At 46.7% G+C, this 18,284-nt stretch overlaps 1 protein-coding gene across 5 annotated transcripts; it reads left to right on the forward strand.

Moving 5' to 3' along the window:
• The first annotated feature begins 572 nt into the window (after window positions 1-572).
• On the forward strand, window positions 573-18,199 carry FCRL2 (Fc receptor like 2). 5 transcript variants are annotated; one of them, XM_045086652.1, is made up of 12 exons: window positions 573-728; window positions 2,164-2,184; window positions 4,814-5,080; window positions 5,332-5,616; window positions 6,873-7,160; window positions 7,534-7,812; window positions 8,120-8,236; window positions 13,734-13,761; window positions 14,491-14,591; window positions 14,847-14,906; window positions 16,079-16,110; window positions 16,199-18,199. In XM_045086652.1, exons 1-12 carry the CDS (start codon window positions 698-700, stop codon window positions 16,235-16,237), a joined length of 1,548 nt encoding a protein of 515 aa, XP_044942587.1. In that variant the 5' UTR covers window positions 573-697; the 3' UTR covers window positions 16,238-18,199. The 5 variants fall into 5 exon arrangements, with proteins under 5 accessions (XP_044942587.1, XP_004775831.1, XP_044942586.1 ...); XM_004775774.3 differs by having other exon boundaries at window positions 14,506-14,591; XM_045086651.1 differs by lacking the exons at window positions 573-728; window positions 2,164-2,184 and adding an exon at window positions 2,194-4,669.
• Window positions 18,200-18,284: the final 85 nt, after the last annotated feature.

The following is an 18,284-nucleotide window of genomic DNA, read 5'->3' on the forward strand; positions in this document are numbered from 1 at the left end:
CGGCCGTCGAAAGCAGCATGGATTAGAAGTACGGGAGAGGACAATGTTCCCAGTGATACAGAGCATTTGTTATGAATCTTGGCGACATCGTGTTCTAGAAGGCAAGCTATGGACTGAAGAAAAGATCACCCAGGAAGCCTGAGGGGTTGCACCTCTGGCCTTACTCTCCTGACGGACACTGAGAAGCATTATACGTCACAGTAGGATCCGACAGCGTTTGAGGGCCAGACTGTGGAACGGGGTTGCCTGAGTTTGACTCTTGGCTGTCCCCACTGGAAACGGACCGTGATGACCTTGGTCCATTGCTTGCCTTCCCTGCTGCCTGTTTCCCCAGCTGTGTAAAGGGGACTGTGCAGACTCCAGAAGCTTGCTCTGGACATCAAATAACCCCGTGAGTGTGAGGCACCTAGAACTGTGTCCAACTCATGCACAGCTGTGTGTGTTAACCATCATCAGTGTTGAGAGAAGGCGGTTCTCTGGCACCTAGAGGACCATCATCATTCTCATAGCACCTATAGGAAAGAAGATTGTGGCCGGACATTGACAAGCCCTTCCACTTCCTTTTTTTTTTTTTTCTCTCTCTCTCTCTCTTTAATTGTGCAATACTTACTTTGAACAGCAGTTTCCATTCCCTGCATACAGACCCCAGCCTGTGGCTGAAGGAACATCTCTTCTTGGAGAGCCGAACCAAGTCTTCATGCTGCTGTGGTCACTGTTGGTCATCTTTGGTGAGTCCGATAATTGAATTAGGACCGAGGTGGCAGCAGATGGAGGTCTCCAGCTTCTGAAAGTCCTGAGGGTTTATCAGAGCCCAGGACCAGTAGGAATGCTCGGGTGTCTGCTTCGAGCTCAGGGAGCAGAGTCTGAGGCACAGGAGTGGGCTCTGGGCAAGTCAGACTGCAGTGCATCCTTGTCCTTAATGGTCAAGGTCAACTACCTCCGTTGTCCCTGGGTTATAAGCTCCTGCTTTGGTATCTTAGATAATTCATAGAGTAATATGTTCTCATAAATACAGTTTTAATAATTTCAACATTTACTACTTCTCTGTGAAACTATTTAAACAGTTATCTCCAAGATGGGGTTCAGAGATGCATGGACATCCTTCGCTCAGGCTCCTCTGTTGAACCTTGGGCTACCAGGACAGGGAAAGTGCTATAGGGAAACAAAGTTCCTTTCTCTACATTCAGGAGACCAACCAACATTTGTTAATTAGTAAAAGGATTCTCACATAAAATATAGCCAGAGAAAAGGAATCCGTTTGAGGCGGGTTTGGCTTTCAAAACTGCATGTGCTGGTCTCAGGCTATCAATAAGCAAGGTTGTGGCAAGACATGCCCTCATGGGTCTTATCAGGACTGCAAGACGTCCATCAGTATTAACTGTCAGGAAACTTCAGAGAGCTAAAGGTTTATTACTTACAGAGCCTTGAAACTACACAGCACCTCCAGGATCAAACAGCAAGGTCATGGGGAGATAAACACAGGGGTCTGGGGTTCTGGTCTTACTGGGGTGGAGGCTGGGTCCCACAGCTTCATGGGCTCCCTCTCTGCTAGTGAATTAAAACAAATGAGTGGGAACTGAAAGTTTGAGAAGAGAATAAACCAAGTGGCCCACATGGTCAGTTATGGAAATCCACCAAGATCTCAGAGCAGGGGGGAGCGGGGAGGGGGCCCTGCTCTCTGTCTGGTCTGATAGCTTCAGTGTGCTGGGGTCACAGGCTTCTGCGGGTGCCTCGGCGTCAAAGCTTAAGTCATGCACAAAATCGGGCCAAGAAACAACACCAGCTGTCAAGTTTGCACTACGAACACTGGCTGGGTGTTTCCTGATGACCCCTTGGTAACGTGGGATACGGTGGTGGACACCCGGGTGCGCAGGAGGTTGGTGGGGAGAGGGAAAGGATGAGGAGATGAGAGAATCACTCAACATCTGGCTCCGTCCATGGGCACAGCCCAGGTTCTCCCTTTGGAATCACCTGCTTTGTGACCGTAACAAGAGTGGAGGCCGGCTGGTGCTTGAGGGAGATGGTGTTGTTGGTGATAATGGAGTCGAGGAACAGAACAGGGGGTGAAGGGGAGTTGGGGGGCAGTTGAGAAGAGTAATAGAAATGTCTAAATTGTAAGGGCAAATGCTCTGGGCTAACTTCAGATTTTTGATTCCCTCACAGCTCCTCTCAGTGAAGAGGCAGGTGAGTCATCTACGTCTTGTTGTTCCGGGGTCTGGTGTCTCCGTCGCCTGGCTCCCATGAGGTCCTTCAGAGAGGGACAAGTACAGGCTGTGGAGATGTCCCAGTGTTGCAGCTCCCCTGGCCCAACCCGCCTCAAGACGGGCCCCCTTGGCTGGGTGAGGACAGCCTGCCTGGCCTGCCCAGGTAGAGTCCACCGCCTGGTCACCACCCCAGCTATAGGGACTGTGGCATCTGGAAGAGGGATTGTAGGCCAGACAGCCGGCCCCTGGGCCCCTGGGGGAGGATGGTTCTCCAGGCCCTGGGAACACATCTCCTCCATGAGGTCGGGCTGAATGTCCTCACAGCTTTGAGAACAGCTGTTCTCTAAGACACACGGCCGAGAGCGTGTGCATGGTGGGAATGGTGGTGGGTCATGGTTGCTCTGGTCCCGGGTGGGGAAGTCAATGCATTGCCCTGCGAGAGTCAGAGAGCATCTCTGCAGCATCTGCTGTAAGTGCTGGGCTGCCCTTGCTGTGGGAGAGCTGCTGGGGCCACGCTGCAGGGCAGGCACAATTTCTGCCCCTAACAGGCAGGCAAGGGTCTCCTAGGCCGTTGTCCGGTGGCCCTGGCTCCACGGCATCGCTGAACTCTGCGTGCCATCATACCTCTGCTACCCTCCTAACGTTGTGTGCCTACAGCTAATCTCACCTTGCTCTTCTTGACTTCAAGCTATGCTCACCAAAGGAAGTATAAAAACAAGATTTTATTCTATATGTAGAGAGCCTGGCCTGAAGCTAGAGTGATGGAGGTTTGTTCCCAGGCCTCACCAACACCAGCCACCAAGGGCAAAGTGTTCTTAGGGCTCCAAGACACTGTCTTGGAAGAGCAGACCCTCACCTCACCTTTCATGGCAAGAGAGGAATGGGACGGGGTGCCAGGGGCCGCTGCAGCAGCTCTGGCCCGGAGCCCGTTCAGGAGCAGGACTCTGTTGCACACACGCTGGGCTATAAAAGGTCCTTAGCAACCGACCACAGGCTCACGTAGTCAGCTGCGGCCCGGGCCCTTGAGCTTGTCCATCATGAACCTTTTCAGTGGCTTCTCTAACCATGACACAGAATGTCTACCCCCTTCCCTGATAGCTTTCTCCCTGGACATTTTCCCAGGGTCTAGATGACGTCTGTACTGGTGGTTTAAAAATCAGCTTGATTGTAAGTTCCACAGCCGAGTCCACAGGGGATCCAGTCTCCACCAGTAAAGGAGAGCGAAAATCTCAAATAAGCTAATTGTTTCTGCAACCCCCCTTTTCTGCCCTTCCGGTTTCATTTTTGTTAAACCAGATGGTTTTCCTTATGTCCAACAGGCAAATCTGGTTCTCCTCCTGGAACAGTCAGTAGCATGTTTTCCAAAAATTATGATTCTAAATTTCACGAGCGTCCTGTGGCATGGTGGCTCCGGTTCTGCCGGGGTATTTTATGAGGCACTCCCTCCTTTCTACGGCTGATCTCCGGTTCCCTACACTACACATCCAACTTCTGGCTGCCATGCCGCCAGGGAACAGGGGCAGAGGTTTTTGTTCGGGGTACAACTTAGTTCTTCACCTCAAGGTCAAAATCCTCAACTGCAGCCCTGAAAGGTAATGCAAATGTCCCAGACACAGAAGGTGCCCTGCTACCGTAAATACGTAGTCACAAGGCAGTCGGAGGCTGGCAGTCCCAGGGGAGGATGCTTACTTTCAGCAATGACTCTTTTCACTACGATCAGTCCCCTAAGACCTGAACTATGAACGAAAGCTTCCCCACTAATTACTCATGGACTGGGTGGGGACGTGTTTGGAAACTAGTCAGGTGGGAAGTCCTGAGGTTTGAGGTATGGGGTCTTATTCCAGTAACCAGATACCCAGGCCCCCTAGGCGGTTTCCTCTGAGCAGACAAGAAGAAGACAGAGACCATGAACTTAGAGCACAGCGTACTGCCTTCCAAGGCTGGATCAGAGCTGGGGAGGTGGGACAGCAGCATGTCCCCTGAGGACCGAGGTCCCCCGTGTGACATCACCAGTAGAGAGAGCTAACCAGGAGGAACTTCACTCTCATATCCCTGTGACAAATTAGGTTTACTTTGACATTCCTGCCATTGACCGAATGTTTGTGTCCTCACCCCCAGACTCCTGTGTTGAAACCGTAATCCCAGGAGGATGGTAGCTGGGGGTGGGGCCCTTGGGAACTATAAGGTCATGGAGGTGACGTCCTCAGGATGGGATTAGTGTCGTGAGAAAAGAGGCCGGAGAACTAGAAAGTGAAAATACACAAGACGTCTGCCGTCTTCAGCCCGGAAGAGCGGCCTCACCAGAACCTGACTCTGCCCGCACCTCGATCTGAGACTTTCAGCCTCCAGAACCCTGAGAAATAAATGTCTGTTGTAAATGAGACACCCGGCATACGGTGTTTTGTTACAGCAGCCCATGCTGACTCAGATACCCCACAGAAAAAAAGAGGACGTGGTGGCCCCAAGTAGGTAAAGCGGGGGGGGGGGGTTGGAAGGTCCGTCCTGCCTGAAGGGGAAGGAACTGCGTTATCCAAGAGCACAGGAAGGGGTCAGGCATCTGGCTTGCAGGAGAAACGGCAAATCCAGCCCCCTCACGCCCTCTTTTGCAGACTGGCTGACCCTCGAGGCTCCCTCCGTTGTCTTTGAAGGAGACAGCATAGATCTGATGTGCCAGAAGAAAAAGGACTGGTGGAAAATTCAGACCGTGGTGTATTACAGGGATGGAAAACAGCTACAGTTTCCAGACAAAGTCTCCAGCGTTTCTATCCCTCGTGCAGCTCCGAGGGACAGTGGCCAGTACTCCTGTTCGGCTACCGCCAGAAAATACTTCCTTCCGAGGTCAAAATCTTCGAGAAGCGTCGGGATTGAAGTACTAGGTAAATGCTTCCCTCCTGCGGGAGCTGGGCTGGATGAGACCAGGGCAGGGCAGGCAGGTCCCTGGAGGGGACGCCTGGCCCCACGGCAGATGTGAACCAGAGTCCCGCGGTGAGACCGCAGGTGGGAGCCGGTGAGGCAACCTGTCTGGTCTGAAGGTCATTGTCTGGTCTGAAGGTCACATTGGCTGGGGTTGCTTTTGAGCAAGAACCACCGACTTCCTGCTCAGGATGCTTGTGATCCTTCCCTCCAGAACTGTTTCCACGCCCTGTGCTCACTGTCAGCTCCTACCGGCCCACCGAGGGGAGCCCCGTGACCCTGACCTGTGAGACCCGGCCTTCTCCACAGAGGTCAAACGTTCAGCTCCAATTTTGCTTCTTCAGAGACGGCAAAGCCCTGGGGTCTGGCTGGAGCAGCTCCCCAGAGCTCCGGGTCCCCGCCATGTGGACGGAGGACTCAGGGTCCTACTGGTGCCAGGCAGAGACAGCAGCTCTCACGGTCAGAAAACAGAGCCTCCAATCCCAGATTCACGTGCAGAGTAAGTACCCCCGTGGGTCTCAGCGTGGGGAGTCAGGCAGCTTCACTCCTGGACCCTCGTCTTTTGGGTTCTCTTGCAATTCCTGTCCTTGTGGAAAGTGGGATGTGAGCTAGAGAATGGGCGTTTCGTAAAAATAACAAATGGGCAAGCTCCTGTTAAAAAACCGAACCCAGTGGAGTGAAAGTGAAGATGGGATTGACTGTATCAGGCATTCGTGAGTCAGCAGGATCCCAGCTAGCAGGCAGAGAGATGCTCAGGGGAGTTGTAGGAAATGCGAGTGTTTATAGGCACGAGGTGGGGGAAGGGGTTCTTAGCAAAATAAAAGAGGATTTCCCCAGGCCAGGACAGCTTTGCGGGATGAGGAAACTGCCCGGTTTTTGTTGGTTTTTTTCCTTTTTTTTGGTTTTTTGTTTTTTGTGTATCACACAGATAACCTCTTTAGTGCAGAACAGGAAATTTCAGACTGACTTTTAGGAGGTCGCGTTCCCAGGATGGGCTGAAACTGATTAAGTCTTGGTGTGCTGTCTATGAGCACCGGTACTGCATTTGCAGCTTTTTTTCCTTCTGTTATAAACACTCCTTATAACCTTCCTCTTCTTTATTGAAGTGATGTGCACCAGCCATAGCTACCCTTCCTGCCAGGCCGGTGTTTCGGAGTGAGCTGGGACTTCACCCAGCAAGGCACAGGCTCCCCAGGGGCTCTGCACATTCCCCTCCCCCCCCCCCACGGCTTGCAACACAAGTTGGTTTGTTAGAAGGCACCACAGTGCTCCAGAGTCGGAGGACACATGAGGCCTCGGAGAAAAGCAGAAAAGCCAGAGGAGGCATTTTAATTCGTGTGGACCCCTTGAAACTGAGGATAATGCAGGAATGGTCACTGATGTTGTTAGTGGGAACAGTGCCTTTCCTGAGGTAGGACTGATGCTACCAGAGACCCCTTCACTCTGTGCAGAAGGCCCCACTCGGCACAGCAACTCCTCCCTGCAGAAATGCTCTCCTGTCCTTGGAGCAGGTGACCCATCGCACATTCGTTAGTGATCCCATGGTATTAGGCAGGATGGGGGGTGGGACATGCAGTATAAACACCCATATTCTTCAAGAGTCATCACTGTGGATTCCCTTCCTGTGGGCACTTCTAATGGATTGCATGAGCCCTGCCCTTATTCCCACTTCAAGCGTCAGCGTGAAGAAATTCACGGCCTGGTTGCAGAGTCCTCCCTAGTCCAGCTCCTCACCTGCCATCTTCGTCTGTCTAGGAGTGCCCGTCTCTAATGTAAGCTTAGAGATCTGGGCCCCCAGGGGCCCGGTGATCGAAGGAGGGAGCCTGGTCCTCCTCTGCTCTGTGGCCAAAGGCACGGGAAACATCACGTTCTCCTGGCACAGAGAGGCCACAAGAGCCAGTGTGGGAAGGAAGACCCAGCGTTCCCTGTCAGCGGAGCTGGAGGTCCCGGCTGTGCAGGAGGGCGATGCTGGCCGCTATTACTGCAGAGCTGACAACGGCCATGACCCCGTCCAGAGCCGGCTGCTGAGCGTCCGTGTGAGAAGTGAGTTGCACTCTGAGTCAGCCCAGACAGAAACCCCAGACCAAGGCCGCGGTACCAGGAGTCACATGCCAGGGGTCAGCGGCAACCGGAGGCTGGTTCACCCCTGCAAGTTAGACAGCAGCATCCTTCTTTCCGTGCGAGAAAACATGAAGGGGCTGGACCGGCTTAGAAAAAGGCTGATAATGACAAGGGACCGTGTCTTTAGACAATAGCCCAGACTCGATAGCCCCCCCAATACTAAAGACATTGTTAAGAATCTTGGAGACACACAATGACCAAGGGGCCAGGCCCTTCACTGACGTCCTAGTCTGGGGGGTCTGTGTGTCTGCTATGGCCTCACGAATCCTCTCCACCGGCCCCTTGTCTCCCTCAGGTCCAGTGTCCCACCCCGTCCTCACCCTCAGGGAGCTGGGGCCCCAGGCCATGGTGGGGAACGTGGTGGAGCTTCACTGTGAGGCCCAGAGAGGCTCTCCCCCAATCCTGTACCGGTTTTACCATGAGAATGTCACCCTGGTGAACATTTCGGTCCCCTCTGGAGGAGGAGCGTCCTTCAACCTCTCTCTGACCGCAGAACATTCTGGAAACTACTCCTGTGAGGCCGACAATGGCCTGGGGGCCCAGCGCAGTGAGGTGGTACCACTCAACGTAACAGGTGGGTTGATGGTCCCTGGATACAGGAGTGTTATGAATAATGGTTCTGCTCCAGTAGTCGGCACTGGGACCATATCGGGCTTTTGGAAGATAGGCAGAGGTCCAAGTGATGTATACTCTGTGTGGGAGTTTGGAGTAGGTGATCTCAGTGCCTGGCTGCTTCTCTTCTCTCCACAGCAACCTGGAAAGTACACATCATACTCAGATAACGTGTGAAATTATATTAACCATTCCTACAGAGTACTGCACAAGGATTCCAGGATGCAAGACTTGACCCTCTAAGCCTGATGTACTGTGTCTTCCTGTAGGGACCATTGGCTGCAGAAGAGACCATGTCACAGCCAGAGTTCTCGGGACGCTGTGTGGTGGCCTCGGTTTTATAGCTGCTGCTCTGCTCTGTTATTACGGGTCCCACAAGATAGCAGGTTGGTTATTTACCATTTGTTTTGATTGCCTTTCATTGTTGTGAACTTTTCTATTACTGAGACAGATTGGATTTGAAAAAAGGAAGAAAGAAAATCTCCCCAAATCTGATGAATTATTTTACACTTCATGATTTTCTAAGGTTTCATGCAGTGGGTAATGCTGCCATATTACTCATTTTAGAATATGTCATGTTCCCCTGCGTGGAGATTAAAACCGTTAACACAGTCCTTCATGCTTGCCTTTTAAATAAAAATGTCCAATTGTTAAATTATTTAATAATTAATTATTTAATAATCTTCAATAGACATATTCAGTTTATATGCAGGGGAGTAAAACATAAGTAACTGGATTTAAAGAAAGGAAAACAATTTAGTACACTTTTCTCCTTTATTTATTGATTTTCTTATGTTATGTCACCATATAGTACATCATTAGCTTTTGATGTAGTGTTCCATGATTCATTGTTTGCATATAACATACAGTGCTCCGTGCCATATGTGCCCTCCTTAATACCCACCACCGGGCTCACCCATCCCCCACCATCACCCCTCTAAAACTCTCAGTTCGTTTCTCAGAGTCCACAGTCTCTCATGGTTCGTCTCTCCCTCCAACTTCCCCCAATTCACTTTTCCTTTCCTTCTCCTACTGTCCTCTGTGTTATTCCTTATGCTCCACAAGTTAGTGAGACCATATGATAATTGACTCTCTCTGCTTGACTTATTTCACTCAGCATAATCTCCTCCAGTCCCATCCATGTTGATGCAAATGTTGGGTATTTATCCTTTCTGACGGCTGATTAATGCTCTATTGAGTATATGGACCACATCTTCCTTATCCATTCATTTGTCAAAGGGCATCTTCGACAACTCTTTCCACAAACTCTTCCCACAGTTTGGTTATTATGGCCATTGCTGCTATGAACACTGGGGTACAGATGGACTTTCTTTTCACTATATCTGTATCTTTGGGATAAATACCCAGTAGTGAAATTGATGGGTTGTAGGGTAGCTCTATTTTTATTTTTTTGAGGAACCTCCCTACTGTTTTCCAAAGTGGTTTTACCAACCTGCATTCCTACCTATAGTGTAAGAGGGTTCCCCTTTCTACACAACTTCTCCAACATTTGCTGTTTCTTGCCTTGTCAATTTTTGCCATTCTATCTGGTGTAAGGAGATACCACAATGTGGTTTTGATTTGAATTTCCCTAATGGCTAATGATGATGAACATTTTTTCATATGTTTGTTAGCCATTTGTATGTCTTCTTTGGAGAAGTGTCTGTTCATGTCTTCTGCCCATTTCTTGACTTGATTATTTGAGTTTGAGAAGTTCTTTATAGGTCTTGGATAGATCTTGGATATTTATCAATTTCTTGTTAGTTACTCATGGCAAGAGCAGTGACTCCTCTTTCAATTCTTGGATGTCTCATATGAGTCACATGAGACATCTTCATGCACATGCATGCTGTGACTGGTGATGGCTGGAGGGTGGGGCCTCGACTGAGACTCTCAGCTAGAACAGAGGCACAACCTCTTAGTGTGGCCTGGACCCTTCGCAGCATGATGCTGCAGGGCAGTCAAACATGTTACATGCTGGCTTCCCTTTCAAAAGCAAGTGTGATAGCGAATCTGCAATGTGTTTTTCCACCTAATTTCAGATGACTTGGTTTCACTGGGTCCCTAATAAACTTGCTGGGATGCAAGGAGAGGGATCACAGCTTCCACCTCCAAATGGATATCTCAGTGTCAAAGAATTTGCAGCCATATTTTTTAAATTTCCAAACAAACCTCTGCACATTCCAGTCCATGCCTCCCCACCCCACCAGACATCCTGAAGCTCCAGCCCCTGGGCCACCCTGTCTGGCCTTGATAAATCCCCCACAGGACCAGCGGTTCCAGAGCTAGCCCTCTTTCCCAGAGCCTCATAGTTCTTCTCTATCCTATCGCCTCTTCAACCCTATAAATAGACTTCCACCAGTATTTTGTCAAATATTTCCAGTTCTCAGAAGAAAGGTCTGTTCAATTTCTTCTTCTGTCATCATTGGAAGCATCAAAGCACCAGCTTCACTAACCAACACTCCCACAAAGCTGCTGTGTTTTCCTCATGACTTTTTCTCTGCTTTATTTGTAGGATCAGGAATTTTGAGGACTCCTCTAAGTGACATCCCCTTCTGACCCCTACTAATATTCTGCTAGCCAAGACATGTTACCTATGACCAATTATTGCCTTTGTTGTGTATGGCAAGCTTACACATATTATCTATAACTATAGGAAATAATTTTTAAGTGTGTTTTATGGTCCAGGTTTAATAATCTTGTGGAAGTTAAGGGGGCAGCCTTGTTCACACAGCCACTAGAAGGCAGAGCTAAGACTGGGTCCACGCTGGCCTGGGCACAAAACCTCAACCCTGCCATAGAGCCTCATGAACTTAACGATCCTCCTCTTGCATGTTTCCCTGATTTCCCCCAGCTCCCTCTCTTCAGTGAGTGTCATTTATTAATCTCTAAGATACAGGACAAGCATGGGGCACAACAGAAATGCAAGATAAACTTTTAAACTTGCAAAATGCTTCCTTAGACCTATCAGCTACCACAGGATGAAATAAATTTTGGAAACTCATCAGATAGTGCAAATGTAATTCAGTTTTTTCAAGTCCAACAGAAACTATATTTTTTTAAGCAGACCATTCAAGACTCAGGAACTGTGATACTGTTTTTTTTTTCTTTCATTATAGTTTTGAATTCATAAAAATATGAGGCTATGGAGAGGTTGTTTGTTAACATAAAATGATTTCTCATTCATCCATACTGATGAATTCTCTCACTTTTCATCTACATACCAATATACTATTGATTCTTTCAAATATAGAAACAATCTACAAAACAAAAAAAATTTATCTTCTCCTTTTCAATTTTTATGCAAATTAAATTTTCATGTCTAATTATATGCTCAAGGACCAAGGACCTCTGGTATCTTATGTGGATAAGCTTGTCAGGTTCCTGTTTTTGAGGGAAATTATCTAGTATTTCGCTGCTATGTAGTGTAAATACCTCTTTTAATTAAGTTCCAGTTTTTTTAATTAAAATGCCTCTTTTAATTAAGTTCCAGCATTCTTATTTTATTAAGACAATTTCTCAGAAACTACTATAAATTTTTGCTAATACTTCATTGGTATCTGTGATTATCATCATATATTTCTCTTTTTCAGGTATTAAATCAACTAATTATATTATACCAGAATACCTAATATTGACTGATCTTTGCGTTCTTCATAAAAATCCAATTATAGTGATGCAGTTTTAATATAAATTAGCAATCTTTTGAAAGGTTTTTTTTTCCCATTAATAGTAATGTTGACACTTGCCAGATTTGTTGTTATTGTGATCTTTTCTGGGTTTTGTCTCACCGTCATAAAGGAAGCTCAACATTTTCCTTCTTTTTGTGTGTCTTACGTGTTCTGGAGTAGTTTACATGGTAATATAATGATCTGTTTTCTCAAGATTTTGTGGGGCTTCCTTGTGGAAGCTGTGCCTGGTGGGTTTGGGGGAGCAGGTCTTTGACAGCTATTGCCGTCTCTGCTCTGGTAACTAATCTTGTGAGAGGTGCTGCTAGTGCTTACTGACACCCAGCCCTCCCGTACCTCCGGGCGCATGGACAGCTGCATTTCTCTGTTTTCTCGAAGCAAGATGTGGCCAGAGGATTGCGGGCAGAAGCCGCTTGCACTGTTTCCTGTCAGAAGCATTTACCAGCGAGGTGCTAATGTCCCGTTGTCCTTCCCATGCGCTGGTGCTCATGCAAACGCATGCAAGGTTAACAGTGTCTCTAGATGGTCTGGCCTCCAGCAGCCTAGGTCCCTGAAGGACTCCGTCCCTGAGTGACAGAACCCCCAGCAGATTTCTGAAGGTCTGCAACACGAGTGGGAAATTTACAAACCTTCGCTGCTCTAAACCCTGCAAACCGAGGTTGGTTTGTTCAGGTAGCAGAGCGCACTCCATCCTGACCGACCACCACCCTCTGCTCACGTTTTCTTTATCTTCTGGGGAATTTCCCTAGAACATTGTCTGTCTTATCGAGGGTCGCCAATTTGTTTCCTTAGCATTGAGTGAAGTGCTGTCCTAGGGTTCTTCTAGGTCCCCCACGGCTGCACTTGCCCTCTGTGCCTTCTCCTTTCACATTCTCGACTGGCGTAGAAAAAGGAATATCCACCCCTTTTGATTAAAAAATGAAGCTGCTAGAATGATTTATTTGATTTGTCCATTTGCTTTCTAATTCTGAAATTGCTGCTTTTATCTTTGTTAAGTGGCTGCATTCTGTTCTTGTTAGTCTCATTCTTTGGAACAAATGAGACATTTAAAAGATTTGCTTTCCCTTGTCTTATATATTTATATATGTATTTAGTAGCTTAAGACTTAATTCCCTAAAATGTATATGTTACAGATATATCCAGATTTCTTCACAGTTCTATTAAGAATTTCCAGTTACACTAAGATCAGAGAAGATCGTTTTATACCATATTCATTTTTTAGAACATTTTTGAAGTTTCCTTTGGGAGCCAAGATATCACCGAGTCCACTTCAAAAATAATTTACTCAGGAAGGAGGTGTTAGAATCACACACATATACCGATTTCATACTGTTTGAAGATGCCATTCCTCGCCTTATGGTGGAATGACTTTTGGCTTGGTAGAAAATCCTGAGATCTTTCTTCCTTTCCTTGAAGAAAATAAGTTAGTTCTTCCTTCTCTAACACTGTATCCAAAAACTCTGATCAAGCTGGAGAGCTGGCTATATCACTAGGCAACGTTTTCCATGATTGCTGAGCCACCTCTAAACTAGAAGGGCTCCGAGTAGGGTGATGCTGGGTGAGAAGCACAAACGAGCACACCCCCAAATGCAGCAGGACTCTTGAGACCGATTATGTCCCTTGTAGTGGCCTCCGCTCCAGCCATGTGCACTTGTCCCCTGAGCTGTTAGTTGAAGGACCAGGAAAGAGTTCCTTGGCCACTGGTGACACAGCTGACACGTCCAAGCTGCTCTGCTGTGTTTCTTGTTCTGCATCTCTCTGTAAAGCTAGGTGGTATGAAGGAGATCCCAATGGGTCTTACGAAGGTCAACATCAAGCCCTACCCCAAGACAACGCTTTAGAGTGGGGGTTGCAGTACCAAAACGTTTAGAAAGTGAGAGGGTTCCGCCTGAATAAGGAGGCCAGTAAAGTCATCAGCAGTCAACATATATTTTGCAATAATTGAAAGAGCAATAAAAATTCCAGAAAGAGTGACCTATGCCTGAGAGGTTTGCCATTGGGAGTGGCATGTTACACCAGTAGGATTATCCAGCCAACGGTGCTGGAGAAAATAAGGAGTCCTCAGGATGCAATGCAACTGGATCCCTACTCTGAATCTTATACCCACCAAGACCACATGTGGTTAAGTCGGGGCAAAGTTTCAAGAGATAAAGGTGTCTCCCCTAAAACGAATGTTCCTTCATCTGCTTTTCAGGAGGACGCTCTGCCCCACATGCACCCAGGTGAGAACTTTCCTATTCAAAATGGGAACTCTAGAGAACGTCTCCCTTCATGATTTTCCATTGTGAATCATGCTCTTACTACTTGCACAGGTCACACAGTATCTTTCTGTGACACTCAGCCATGTCTGTGTTCATTACATTTGTGGATCAGGGTGCTATCTCGTGGTGGCCCATGTGATAAGGTGCTATCTTGTGTAGGAGTCAAGATTTCTAAATTAGTTTACTAATTCACATTCTCAAGATTATTTATGGAGACTTACAATGTATGAGTAAGTTCTTGTCAGACTTTGAAAGGTGTGAAAACATGCATAAAATGGAGTTTATTTCCACAGGGGACATATTGTCTTATGAAGAATATATGCTACATACAGTATACAAAGGAGAGAGATAAACTGATGAAAAAGAAGCAGATGAAGTTCTAGGAGACCTTGTGAGAGAAGAGATTAAAGCTGAGGCAATATTGTTCTCTTGTTTATAACTTTTGAAAAAGCTAAAGATGAGGAATCGAACATTTTTGCCAGATCAGAGGGGCCATCCTATAAAAAAGTACTCTGTGATTCTGTGGCCTGTCTCTGGCTGCCCACCTAAAAGACCACACCCTGAGAGGCTAGACTAAGAGCCATCAAATCACATGAGCCAAGTGCCACGTCTGCCAGGCTTCTCCCACATTCTCCCCAGCCTGCCTTCTCTGTGTTCTCGCTCTTGCCCTGGAGACTATCATGTAGTTAGTTTGCTTTTTCTCAGAGACGCTTCCAGTGCAAACCCTCAAGAGTCCACCCATGCCAGCTCACTCCCCGACATAGAGGAGCTGCAGCCAGACTATGTCAATGGTGAGTCTCCCCGACTGGAAGGGGCTCCAGGGCTGCAGCATAGAGGGAAGAGGAAAGCAGGTAAGAAAACATGACGAGGTCTGCACGCCCTGGTACCCTGAGTCCCAATCTCAATCAATAAATGACCCTCAATCAATAAATGACCCTCAGGTTGAGGTTGGGAGGACAGTCACAAAGCAGGAGTCTGGGACAGCACATATAAAATTTGAACCTCATGTCCATGGATGTCTTTGAACCAATGTCTTTTCCTTGCAGTGGGCCCTATAGATGTGGTTTATTCCCAGGTCTGGAGCATTCAGCCACCAGAAAACTCAGGTGAGAAACTACAAAATGGTTCTTGTTAGATGCGTCTTCCCAGTAAGGGGCACCACGTGCACAAGTGAGGCTTGCTCACATCATTTGACCTTCATATATGCAATCTGTGAATCCAAGAAGGAGCAAGAGGTATTTGCAGGCAGGTTCTCAGGGAGGAGCTGAATTACAAAACAAAACAAAACAAAACAGATGGTCAGTTGAGAACCGACAATTAGTGAGAATCTGGGATACAAGGCAAAGGAATAAAACAAATCAGGAAAGAATGAGAATATCTGAAGTATGGTATGTGAAGTCCAGTCTGAAGACGCCATGGAAAGGGTCACTGAACACATCAGCCTAATCTGGAGACTTGCGCTTTGATGTGTAGTCTTCCAAGAGTTGAGTCAGTAGTTCTTTAGAACTGCAGAGTCATGTCCTTCAAGCTACTGCTCCACTGCCCTTAAAGCTGCAACCTTCAGCCGTGTCCTTTGCTCTGTACTCCTGGCTGCTTCTGTTGAAGCCAGAGGCTGCTGGCAGCCTGGCAGGTGTCCCAGGAAAGGGTCAGCCAGCTGTACTCCTCTGAACCACAGGTCCTTGGCCAGCCTTGCTTACAGTTGTACCACAGCAGCCTACAGAGAGCCCATGACCCTGTCATTCTCCTTCCCTGCCTGGGACCAGCCCAGCAAACCTGAAAAGGCACAGTCTTGCCCACTGCATGCTTATCCTGCAGGCCCTCCCGGGGCTGATGTGTTGCCAAGGGCAGGAGGGGGATTGGTTTCTATTCTGCCCACCTGAGATGAAGGGAGAAGAAAGCAGGCCCCACACCCTCAAGTGGAAGTGTGATTCAGGCCTCCCATCCTTCATCTCTGTGTCCCATTTCCCTCTGTGTAGTGCATGAACACCTGTGGTTTTATCTGAAGGACATAAAGAGATAACAGGAGAATGAGCTCTGACAGAATATTGTCAATGATCTACAGAAATTGTATCAAAGAGAGGAAAGGTTTTGTTTAACAAGGGTTGACAGAAGGCTTAGAGCTTGGGTGGTCTTCAAAGGACTGCAGAGTGGACAATATTAAGGCATGGGTTTTACAGAAGAACAAGAGAAGCTGGAAACCACACAATAAGCATTGCCATCCTGTACCCTGGAGCACTGTCTGAGAATGAAGTCTAAGTAATATTTTTTTTCTCCACAGCAAACACCAGAAGGATGATTCTGGAGAACAAGGTGAGCTGGACTTCTGGAGAGTTCCTTCCTCATCTAGTCCCCCACCAGCCATAGTCCTTTTCTTCCTTCACCTGCGCATCTCTTCTAGGACTCTCATATCATCTACTCTGATGTGAAGGAGACATAACACTCGGAGACACTGGGGGGCAGAACCCCAACAAAGATGGAACAGCACTAAGGGCTGAAAAAAAGTTTATAAAAAAGCCAAACTTCATGACGTCTCACAGACAGAATGTGCGGCAAGTGCTGAGAAGGCCAGCTGGGTCATCGTTTTGGTTCTCATCACATTCTCTCCCAATGTCCTCTTCCATTTAGTCAATATTTACCGAACCGCTCCTGAGTCCCAGAAGCTGTGTGGGATGATTATCTTTGTTACGTTCTCTCTTTTTAAAATTTTTAATTTAAATTCAATTTAGTTAACATATAGAGTCTTACTAGTTTCAGAAGTATAGTGATTCATCAGCTGCATAGAACACCCGGCGCTCATTACATCAAGTGGCCTCCCTAATGCCCATCCCCCAGTCACGCCCTCCCCCCCCCACCCTTCCTTCCAGCAGCCCTCCATTTGTTCCTAGAGTTAAGAGTCTCTATGGTTTGTCTCCCTTTCTGTTTTTATCTTATTTTATTTTTCCTTCCCTTCCCCATGTTCATCTATTTTGTTTCTTAAATTCCACGTATGAGTGAAATCATATGGTATTTGCTTCAAAGTTCGAAGAGTTGAGGAAGAACAAGGAGCACAAGAGACAAGCCTTCATCTACATCTGCTCTGAGGTGATGTGAACAGAATCCATTTCTGGAGCTTCTCTTCATCTTCCAAGCTGGGAATTCATTGCCTTTTGTCTCCACAGGCATCTCAAGTTTTCAATAAATCCTCTCTTGCTCTTGTGAGAACTTTAGGGTTGAGTTTGTGTGAAGGAACAGCAGCTTGAGCTGGCTTGCCATATTTGTCCATTTTTGAATGCTTGTTTTGTACATTGACTCACATTGATTTAAAAGTAACAACTGTATTTATGTCTTCTTGAAATGCTGAATATTTTACATCCATTGGTACAATCATGCAAAGAGTAAGATCATAACCTCTGGGAACCCCGTCTAGGGTGGGGTCCCAATCCCATCCCCCACTAATTGTGTAGTCTTCAACAAACTACTTAACCTCCAGGTGCCTCAGTTTCTTCACCTTTAAATGGGGGCAAACCATTTGTAAATATTCGTAATTCACATAGAACAATGTCTGGCATTAAGTAGCACCAAATAAGTTTTCATTAAATAAAATATGCATAATTATCACTTAACCTCAAACTTAGTACAAAAATGTTTAAAAAGTTGGGTAACGAGAATCTCAAACAAAGTGGCTATCAAATGCAAATGCAACTATCAGATTTTTAACGCTTTGATTAATATCTTCTATAATCCACTCCCTTGCTAAAGATAGGTCCCCAATGGGAAGGACAGAGTGACTGGGGCTTGGGTTTGGTCGTTAATCTACAGAGAGATAATCTGGAATATTTTAGAAACTATGCACAACAAATTTGATGTTTATCAGAAAAAAATAATTTAAAATGGTTATAATTCTGATGGCTAAGTAGCCAGTGGCCCCTCTCATCCATAGAGGCGGACCGTCTAAGAGCTGCCACGGAACGCTCCTCCTGTCCACACACTTCACATGCACAAGTATGACCCCAGTACTCTGCAGTCTGAGGGCTACCACCTGGACGTGACTGAAGTCACAAAACCCATGGGTTTTAATCTATAAAATACTGTATCTTCACTGTAGAAAATTTAGAAATACAGACAGTGAAAGAGACTATTAACTCACTCATACTTTCATCACTCTGATAATTGTTATTATTTCAGTAGCCATCAGCCAGAGTAGTATTTTCCATGAATGTGCTCTCGTGCTCATAAATATGTGATTTTAAAGGAATAATGACTGTAACCTGTTTTTATTTCTTAAAAAATTTTGATGTTTTCATGCCTTTAAATGTTCAAAGATCTTTGTAGTTTGCTTGGTATGTTTGGATACATAGTAACTTGTTTTGTAAATTACTTATTGGGGGACCATTATCATATTGACAATTACTCACCATGATGAGCAGTGTTGGAGTGAATATCTTTGCTTCTGAGTCAATATTTTGGGTAGTATTACAGTTTGGAGAGATTAAACATATTACTTT

The sequence above is a fragment of the Mustela putorius genome, unplaced genomic scaffold (assembly GCF_011764305.1).
Source record: "Mustela putorius furo isolate JIRA1106 unplaced genomic scaffold, ASM1176430v1.1 tig00000997_pilon_pilon_pilon, whole genome shotgun sequence".
In the NCBI taxonomy this organism is placed as follows: Eukaryota; Metazoa; Chordata; class Mammalia; order Carnivora; family Mustelidae; genus Mustela; species Mustela putorius.